General features: G+C 33.7%; 1 protein-coding gene across 1 annotated transcript; it reads right to left on the reverse strand.

The window, feature by feature from the left end:
- Positions 1-1,387: 1,387 nt before the first annotated feature.
- LOC141527733 (uncharacterized) lies at positions 1,388-10,018 on the reverse strand. The gene is made up of 5 exons (XM_074243397.1): positions 9,716-10,018; positions 8,770-9,558; positions 3,231-3,284; positions 2,186-2,911; positions 1,388-2,091 (listed from the first exon to the last, which is right to left on the reverse strand). The coding sequence occupies exons 3-4, from the start codon at positions 3,262-3,264 to the stop codon at positions 2,421-2,423; spliced, it is 525 nt and encodes a 174-aa protein (XP_074099498.1). The 5' UTR covers positions 3,265-3,284; positions 8,770-9,558; positions 9,716-10,018; the 3' UTR covers positions 1,388-2,091; positions 2,186-2,420.
- Positions 10,019-11,115: the final 1,097 nt, after the last annotated feature.

The raw sequence follows: 11,115 nt of genomic DNA on the forward strand, positions 1-11,115 counted from the left end.
AAATTCTGAGCCACACGTCCTGCCTATGCGCACACGCATGGGGGCAAGACGGTTCATTTTGATGCAGGATAATGCTCGTCCTCACACTGCAGTTCGTACGCGAACTTTTCTCCGCGCCAACAACGTAACAACGCTTAATCATCCAGCGATGAGTCCTGATTTGAACCCAATTGAGCATGTTTGGGACATGCTTGGGCGTCGATTGCGGCGAGACTATCCGCAACTGCACAATCTTCATCAGTTGACTCAAGCGTTGTTACGTTGTTGGCAAGGAATTTCGCAACGTGATATTCGACGATGCATCAACATGCAAGAGCGTTTACGAGCTGTGATTCGGAACAGAGGTGGCAATACACGGTACTGAGCAGTTACTGCCGTGCGTACAGAGGTCATTCGGCAGCTGCAAACAGACAAACACGCAGACAAAGACACACACACACACACACACACACACACTCACACGTGTGTGAGAAGCGTAAATCCGACCGAGCAACCTCCACGTGGTACGCTTTGGGTAACGCTAATGCCGGCGGTAAAACAACAGTCGAAAAAAATTGAGAAAATTTCGAAAAAAATTTTTTTCAATGGAAAAATGAATAAAAATCACAAAATTGCTCATAATGGTGATTTTTGCGAAAACACAGAATTTGAAGCTTCTGGGCACTATGAACAAAAAATCGCAGCGCTTTGAATTTCTTAGGGATTTTAGGGGACACTTTGAAGTTAAAAAATTACCAACGATATCCTTCGTTCATCCATTTTATCCAAAGTTATACCAAGTTATCCAAATATCCTTAATTATGCGAATTTTTGTCTTTTTTCAGTCCGAGTTTTCAATTCAAAAAAATTTTTCTTCAAAAGCGGTTTACGTTTTCTTATAGAGAATATTGTGTAGTTTTCAAAACCCTCCTTCGATTTCCTATACGGTCATTATTTCCAGAGTTATTGATTTCCAAAGTCAAAAATTTTTTTTTGCTTTGATTGACGATAACTCCGCGGCAAATTATCGTACAGGCTTTTGATTACGTCAAATTAAAGGGTATTAAATTTACTAATAGAGCTTTTAAACGAAATAATCGAAAAATTTTTTTGAAGCCCGTAGACCTTTTTAAGACGAAAAAATTTCGAAAAATTTTTTTCAGTAGTTTTCTTAGGATTTCTCCAGACCTGACGATGACAAAAATTTTCATGGTCATATCTAAAAACTAGACACTTGGAGCTACAATTTTTTTTTTTTTTCTGTGCGATCATTTTCCTCGGAGTTACAGCTCGCTGAAAATCACCAAAAAATTTGGAATTTTTTTTATATCCCTTAATTTTTGTGACTAGTGTAATAGCAGTAGAAATTAACATCATTTAATTACGAGCTCATTAAAATAAAATTTAATTTCACCAATTTCTATCATCGATTTCTATTTTTCAGTATATGTTATCCGAACAAAAACAGTTTCACTGTAAAAAATTGCGCCAAGGCCACGTTCATGAAACTCATCTCAATAACATTTGCACTTTACAAAAAAAATTAGACTCATTTTAATAATTTTCATTCTCTACAAAAAGATATGAAATACAAAAAAATACCAAGAAACCGTCATAATGTTGTACCAAGAAACCGTCATAATGTTGAAAAAATTGAAAAAAAATTTGTTGAAAATTAAAAAATAAAAAAAAAATTTTTTATCGTACTTGGCGCGCGTCATTGAGTACCCTAAATTTTTTCAGGATAAATAAACATCCTTTTAATATTGAGAATTTTATAAGTAAGTCAACCTATGTTATTTCATAATAAGTTTTACAAAAGTTAGGTGAAATCTACATGTCATACGCAGTTCTGACAAACTACATATAAGTCGATACGCATGTATACGTTGGGTTGGTTGCATTGTGAGAATTGTGTTTGGAGCTCTCTAAAATAATTTTTCAAGTTGTAGAATTTTTCTCTCAAATCAAGCTAATTGTCTTGCGTATGCAAATGTTATTGCATAAAAATGTTGACCACGCTACCCTTTACGCGACCTTTTCCACGACCTCTTCCACGACGTTTTTTATTCTTGTGTCCACGTCCCCCAGCCATGTAACGAGGGGATCGAACTATAAAACAGAAAAAAGTAGTCAATTTTGTTGATAAGATGTAAATAATAAACTAATCAAATTTATATAATTAATGATAATTAATTATACTGACCTGATGACGTTGGAGAACCAGGCTCGAATAAAGGATATTCGACCAATCCCAGTTCTGGTGCTCGTTGTTGAGGTAAGTCTTCCGGAGGGACTTGTTGCACCTCTCGAATAACTTGCCTCTGTGGGACTTGTTCTTGGTTACCACCAGGAGCTGGTCCTCGAGGGACTTGGATCCCGGGAACTTGCACTCCATCGGCTAGTCTTTGAGGAAATGGTGGTGGACCATTCCATGTTCTCTAATTTTGCGGGGCGTGTCCTCTGTGGGCGTGGTTCTGTGAACCGTGTCCATAATGGGCCTGCCCACCGACATTTCGAGGCTGTGAGACTGCACCCTGACCCTGATAATGTGGGCCTTGTTCACCAAGAACTTGACCATCAGCAGCTGGATCATCAGCAGCAGGACCACCACCAGCTTGATCATCAGCAGCCCGACCATCTGCAGCAGGACCGCCACCAGCTTGATCATCAGCAGCAGGAACACCGCCAGCTCTAACACCTGCAGGTTGAACAATAAGAGCTTGTTCACCAGAAACTTGCCCTTGAGGCAACTCGTTTTGACCTGCTAATACTTGTGGAGGTGGGGGTGGAGGTGGAGGTGGATAAAAGACGTTTAAATGCGCCTGATCAAAGGACAGTCTGTACTGTATTCCATGCTGTCGGGACAATTGATTGAAATCGTTCAGCGCCTGCTGAACGTTTCTCATAGCCTGGCTGAGAACATTACTTTCTGAAAAATTGAATTTACATTTTCATGATACTAACGTAAGCTGATAACTGTCAATTTTTTTTAATTCTTATAACGAACCAATAAAAATAAAAAAAATTTTTTTTCAAAATTTGCACTATAATTTTTTTCAATTTTCACGTGTGGAACTTTTTTATAATAATAATTTGATTGCCGTAAAATTTTATAAAAATTTGTGATGTCTGATAACCTCAGTGTAATTAACAATTTATACTGTTAATTAGTGATAATAAATAATAATATTAATATGTTTTTAGATCCGAAAAACCAGGAAAAAATGTTAAAAAAATATCAAACTTACGGGAAAGCGGGAGTTGTTGGTTGTTGTCCACCATTGTTGGTGAAATGATATAATCTGAAAAGTTATTAATGATAATATTAATAATGATAACTTGGTTTTTCACTTGGTATAATTATTTTTTATTTTATATAAATATAAACTCTAGCACATCACATTATAAATATTATTAATTACTTTTATTTTAATAATAAATTATTAATTACTTTTATTTTAATAAAAAAAATTGTTCACTAACGTACTTACATGTCAATTATATTGTAATGAGCACAAAACTAATAATGACCACGAAACAGAATATTCAACTGAAGCGCAATGATATAAGTAGATATAAATGTAAATTAACTGTGTGCACTATTATGTTAAAAGGGTTTCCTCAAAATTTCTTAAGATGCTCCCTAACTGCTATTTTTGTTAGCGCCACCTTATGCAACACCCGCGTGGACAAAAGTGTCATTATGGGTTTGATTAATTAACTTACTAACTTTCTGGTTCTTATTAATTTTAGCGCCACCTCATGAATCACGTGCGTGGACAAAAGTATCATTAAAAGTCGATTAATTAACTTACTAACAAAAATATTTCTGAAAGATTAAACTAAATATTTTTTTAATGAAAATTTCCGGATGTAGGTAAATTTCAGTATCATGAGATAATTTTTATTGTAACAGTGAAACAAAACCATTTACAATTGTGATAGAATAAAATTTATAAATTGATATTTATAAATTATTCATAAGCTATAATCATACAAATGGTCGTCAGTTGCTTAATTCTGTAAATCAATCGTTGATAAGAAAATTAAAGTATTGTTATTCTCCCATTATCTAGTAGCATTAAAAAGAATTAGGAAAACGGTTGACCCTGAAGGCCACCCCTGCAACTTCCCGCTGATTCCATTCCTAGGCACATCAGATTGCACTAATGATGTTCATAAGCTCTTCGAGCTCGAAAATACAATTTATGTGTTATTTTAAGCTCTCCGAGCTCAAAGAGATAGCTTTTCTATACGTTAGAGCTTTTCGACATTAAAAGTCGGATGAAAGTTTCATAAAACACTATTGTATGAATTTTCAATCCGCAATAACTTTTGGATAAACCAACCGATTTTCACGCGGTGGGCTGCATTCAATGCGGGGTTTTCAGAGTCATCAAGAAGCTTAAATTTTGGATAGATCAAATCAGGAATTTCGGAGTAATTCCGAAAAAACTCATTTTTTGGTTTTCTTTCGTTCATGATATCTCGCGAACGAATTTACCGAATTTGATCGGCTTTGCCGTGATCGACGTGGTTTTTTTGTGTTAAAAGCTATTCAGTGTTTGGAATTGATCAATTGAGCTATTCAAAAGTAATTCAAAAAAATATCGATGTTAAAAAAACACTTATTCCCAAATATTTCGACGAAGATATCTCTGGAACCAATCAACCGATTTTCACGTGCATGACGGCGATCAACGCGGTTTCTTGAGTTTTGAAAATTATTCTTTCATCAAAAACAATTCGAAGTGAAATGTCGGAGTTATGTAAAAAACATACTTTTTTCGGTTTTTGTTAGTTCCCGATATCTCTCGAACGAATTAAGAGATTTTGAGCTGATTAGCGGCGATCGACGTAGTTTTTCAAGGTTGAGAGCAGAATAGTTTTCGGAGTTGATCAATAAAGCTGTTTAAAAGTTATCCAAAAAAAAAACCTTTTTCTGAAAATTTTATTTTTGAGATTTCTCAAAATCTAGCAAACCGAATCAATGCATATTTTCACATAATTTAATAGCAATGATACTCTTCGGATTGTCACCTATCTCGATCCGATCGGTTAAACCGTCCAAAAGTTATAACAGGCTTACATACATACATACATACATACTTACACACACACACACACACACACACACACACACACACACACACACACACACACACACACACACACACACACACACACACACACACACACACACACACACACACACACACACACACACACACACACACACACACACACACACACACACACACACACACACACACACACACACACACACACACACACACACACACACACACATCCATAAATTCAGCCGCACCGGAACAATCGCGAGAATAATCAGGACCACTTCCTAGGACCTCAAAACGTCGAGATCTGATGAAAAATCGATTTTCGCAAAACGGGGTATAACCAATCACTTCCCGAATTTAAAAAAAATTTCAATTCACAATAATTAAAGAATAAAAATAATTATTATGGTAATAATAATAATATTACCAAAAATAAACGATCCAGAAAATTTGGTACCTATAACTTTCGATAAATATTTTAAACCATTAAAAATTCATGTAACATCAGATGATTATCATGTAGTATCTCAAAGGAGTTTGATTTGACTCGTATATAAGTACCAATTTATCGATTATTATACAGTAGTTACTTTGATTTTAAATGTATGGTTGCAATAAAAAAATAAATTGTAAACTTTTCTAATACTTCGCTTGCAAACTTCTTATTGTAATTTCTCTTTTTATTAGTTGTATCCTTTAATTCCATTTTTCATTTATTTCATTAAATATCTAATTCTCTCTAATTTTTACAATTAAAATAAAACATTGAAACACATTTGTGAGGAATTTTTTAAATATTAATAATCCAGTGTGTAAATACTAATAAATGATTTATTAAATAGTAATAAATCATTTTTTAAATGTTAATAAATCATTTTTTATATATTAATAAATCGTTTGTTAAATAGTAATAAATATTTGGTTAGGACAAAAAAATAGCTGCTAATAAATGATTTATTAATTGTTAATAAATATTTGTTAAGGACCTATCCTCTAATAAATTATTTATTAAATATTAACAAATCTTGTTAAATACAAAAAAATTCTTCTATAAGTGTATCATTGTTATTGTTATTATGATGTCGTAGCTAGTAAATGACACAATGCACCATGCGCATAGTTTTATAATAAAAATACGTATTATCTAACGATTATCGATGTTTGAAACCCGCTCAATTGAGTAACAATGCCACCTACAGGCAACGACTAAGAAATCATAGAATGTGTACAGCGTCCAATGAAAATTGCCTACATCCTGAACAGCTGGCTTATCGGATGAAAGTAAAATTCAAACAATGTTACTTCGTCGTCTATTTAGTCTAGTTACTAAATGAAATTTAATAAGAAAAATATGTTTTATGTTTACAAACATACATATATAAAGTTGTTTCATAGTTTGTTTTGATAATTTTGTATTCATGAAGTAATTTTAACATTTTTTATTTAAAATTTGTGATGTTCCCGCGCAAAATTAAAAAGTCACAAATAAATCAAATATCCCGGACAGAACGATAATCGTATGGAAGGTCGTTTGTTTTTTAATTTTAGAGCTCAAATCCTAATAAGAAAATGAAAGTATTTTTTTTCTCATAGTATCTAGTGGCAATGAAAAACTTAATGACTGAGTCGCGTGTACTTCTTAGTTTGTATTGAAAATCTAATAATCAACTACAAAAATTTAATTTGTATAAAAACATAACAAAATTTCTACATTTTTTGAGATTGAAGGAATTGATAATTTGAATTTTATACTTTCTCGCTGAATGTTCAATATGTTACTTTACTTTTGAAGTGCGATTTCATGCTGACGCTAATTCTTAAGAGCTAAACGATGTTAAGTTTTGAAGCTGCATTAATTTAAAATGGCAGTTCTCTAGAAATTATATACTCCAGCTCACTAAAGTTAGCACCCCAGAGTTTTTTTTTTTAATTTCAAAATTTTTTTTTCATTATATCGTTAGTTAGTTAATAAAAATATACATGCATTAATTAACCATTGTTTCGAAATTTTTTAAGAAATTTAAAATGAAATTAATATTTATTAGTTATTATTTTTTTAATTATTTAAATTAATTAAAAGGTGATTCTTAAAAAATTACACTTGTAGATTTTTTAATTTTTTACACATTAAATGTGCTTGTCACTATAATTTTCAAAAGACCACGCAAAAAGTCTATACGTAAAAGTCTATACGTCTATACGCTATATACGTAAAGTTGACGCATGCGCGGTGCGAATATTTAGAATACATACATTCAGCTAATTAAAAATGTTAATAAAACAACAACTAAACAATTTGAAATAGGAACAAATGTTAAATATACATGAACAATAAAAAACAGAAGTTTAATAACCTAAATTGCAACCGAAATATTAAAAACATGCGATAGGGGGGCTAACTTAAAGGTACATTATTAATAAATTCTTTTTAAAATAAATAAATGGTTAACGAACAAATTTTGATAGTGAACAGTAAAAGACAAACAAAGAGCTGCAGACGTCATAGAAGAAAAAATCAAAAATGAAAAAAAAAAATCTCTGGGGTGCTAACTTTAGTAGGCTATCCCGTTTTGAATCTACAGTTTATGTTGAAATAATTTCTGTGCACTCTGGTGGCTGTAGATGCAAGCTGTGAATTACTTTTTTTAACTGTAGTTTCGTATCTATAGGAGGATTACTACACATTTTTATTTTATCTAGTCTGTGGCATGTCACTTTACACAAAAAAAAGACAGGATCGAAATTCGTGAGCGCGCTATAGTATGTGCTGATAAAATTTAATAATTTCAAGTAAATAAATTGTGATAAGTGAAATAAATAAATTAATACGGTAAAATAAATAATGAACAACTGTTATAATAAAAAATTAGTGGAAAAAAAGTACCGTAGAATTAAATAAAATTTCGCAACCTCAAAAAACCGTTCTGCTTACAGTAAATACAGTCGGTAGTCTGGCGCTCCGTTTACAACGGGATTTTTGAACGGACCTTGGCGCCAGATTCTACCGAATCTGTAGATTTCGATGTATAAATTATCAATTTACAAATACAAAGTAATAATTAGCAATTGTTGAAAGTGTGTAATTATATTGCTTAGCTATTGAATATTTAAATGTCAATACAGAAAAGAAAATCAGTTATGAAATACTTTCGAGCATCATAACAATGAATGACGATAATAAGCTTAAATAAAAATAAAAATAAAAATAACCATACCATATTGATATTTTTTGTTTAGTAATGCCTAAAAATCACTATAAATTAATTATTGACAAATAAAAATATTAAATTAACAAATGAAACTTTGAGAAATATATTGATTGCACCATTGATAGTCTTATGAATTATTATTGTAAAGGTCAATCTATTACAAGAAACAATCACAACTTTTATTTTATAGCGGAGGTCATACAAATATGTCCTATAAAAAATATTAAGAGTAACTTTTTATTTTGATTTAATTGAAAATTAAATAACCGAAATATTAATAATGGTATGCAATACATCACTTATGTATTTATATATTGTAGAACCTGAATGAATGAATGAATGAATGAATGAATTGCAGGATATTTAAGTATATACTTAAACTTATTATATCAACAGAACTCTTCCTTTTACTTTTAACCTTTAGAAATTATCAGAATGATCCATATGTTATTGAGTTATAATAATAATAATAAATAATAAATAATGTTGAATGTTACCTTTTAGAAGGTTTCCAACGACGTTTGAGTACTCCTAACATGACAATAATAATAAAATAAACTGCAATAAGGATATACAACCACCACCACCACCACCAGCACCGCTTGGAAACAGTCTCCGCAAAATAACAATAAATTGACTCACTGTACAACCACAAAAGTGAGCATATACTATCACTGACCGGTTCACCAGGTCCACCTGGACCTCTACACGTGATTTTTCTTAACAAGTCAATTTTATATGTTATAACAATATCTATAATTAATTCAACGATTAATTAATATGGTTTTTTGTCATTGTTCATGTTTGTATTTTCATTCCAAGCTTACCATTTGAAAGCGTTAATCACATTTAACTTTTTTGACTTTTAATTATTTTAATATCAATTATCAATTATTATTTATAAATTAAACTGGTTTGAACAATTAATTAAAAGCCAAAGTTGACACAAGCCACGGCATTTAAACTATCATCATCATCGTCGTCGTCAACCGATGAGTACAGTAATAACATTGCAGAATTATAATATTAATAGTATAAATAATAACTACACTGAGAATAAGTAAATATATGTGAGGTGGGTCTCATGTACAACCAGCTTAAACTAAATCGAACAACTAACAACTATATACTCTATACTAATACTGTATACTGTAACAGTAAGGAGAAGACAGAGAAGGTAGAGACACGAGGTTCTTCCCCGTTACGGCTGCTAGCTGCTCGACCAGGCTCGACCCGAGCTACCCCTTCCACTTAAACACAGTGCTGTATCAATTAAACTCGTAACCCTAGAATTAAAAAAAAGAAAAGTAATGGGTAAGAGTTTTTTTCATATTATCTATGTTAATAAACAAATTAAATTCTGAACTATTATTGGGGTAATAATACCGATTCCCGTTAATAATATATTTTAATGATAATTAAGTGAAATAAAAAACTACGTACCTGACAATGTAGAGACATGAAGAATGCGTTTGTGGCACCCAGGAAACGTAATGGCGTATAATAAAAATTCTATTGTTTTCTAAGCCCAAAGAAAATTTTTAGTTTAAAGAAAATATATTTTTTGCATGTCTTCATATTTTCATTACCTAAAATAACGACCTAGATATAGTCAAAAATATGCCTGACATTTCATGAGCAATTCCCAGCCATGTGCGAAGCACTTAGCTCACAAAACTATTCACGAAATGGCCAACCAACAACCAGAAATAACGGTCAAATTATAGTCGAAAGTCTGGCCTAAAAATGGCAAAAAATATGGCCACGATTTCGCCAATAATTACCAGTCGTGCGCGAAGCGCATGGCTTATAATATCATAGACGAAGTGGCAAACGAACAATAAAAAATAACGGCGTAGTTTTGGTCAAAAACATGGCTAAGATTTCGTAAAGAATAACTAGCCATACGCGGAGCGCATGCTTTTTAAAATCGTCGTAGAAATGGCCAAGAAAAAATCAAAAATAACAGCGTAGATTTAGTCGAAAATCTGTTCGCCATTTCGCCAGCAATTGTCAGCCATGCGCGGAGCGCATGGCCGTCAAAACCATCGACGAAATGGCAAGCAAACAACCAGGAATAACGGCCTAGATTTAGTCAAAAATAGGCCAAAATATGGCCGGCCATATTTGGTTGAAAATGGGCACCATTTGGCCGACATATATCGGCCTTGGGCGAAGCCCAATGCTCTGAAAACGGGCCGCAAATGGCCGAAATATGGCCGGCCATATTTGGTCGAAAATGGGCACCATTTGGCCGACATATATTGGCCTTGGGGCGAAGCCCAATGCTCTGAAAACGGGCCGCAAATGGCCGAAATATGGCCGGCCATATTTGGTCGAAAATGGCCACCATTTGGCCGACAAATATCGGCCTTGGGCGAAGCCCAATGCTCTGAAAACGGGCCGCAAATGGCCGAAATATGGCCGGCCATATTTGGTCGAAAATGGCCACCATTTGGCCGACATATATTGGCCTTGGGCGAAGCCCAAGGCCCCGAAAACGCCCACCAAATGGCCGAAATATGGCCGGCCATATTTGGTCGAAAATGGGCACCATTTGGCCGACAAATATCGGCCTTGGGCGAAGCCCAATGCTCCGAAAACGGGCACCAAATGGCCGAAAATGGGCACCATTTGGCCGACAAATATCGGCCTTGGGCGAAGCCCAAGGCCCCGAAAACGCCCACCAAATGGCCGAAATATGGCCGGCCATATTTGGTCGAAAATGGGCACCATTTGGCCGACAAATATCGGCCTTGGGCGAAGCCCAATGCTCCGAAAACGGGCACCAAATGGCCGAAAATGGGCACCATTTGGCCGACAAATATCGGCCTTGGGCGAAG

This window comes from Cotesia typhae, unplaced genomic scaffold, assembly GCF_013202065.1.
Source record: "Cotesia typhae breed Kobodo isofemale line unplaced genomic scaffold, CoteBio_Ctyphae contig_10, whole genome shotgun sequence".
NCBI classification, from domain to species: Eukaryota; Metazoa; Arthropoda; class Insecta; order Hymenoptera; family Braconidae; genus Cotesia; species Cotesia typhae.

Bases quoted from the DNA above. Each gene is read 5' to 3' on its own strand.
- LOC141527733 (XM_074243397.1), bottom strand. From the start codon at position 3,264: ATGGTGGACAACAACCAACAACTCCCGCTTTCCC. The intron at 2,912-3,230 runs GTAAGTTTGATA...TCAATTTTTCAG, and splicing joins CCAACAACTCCCGCTTTCCC to AAAGTAATGTTCTCAGCCAG.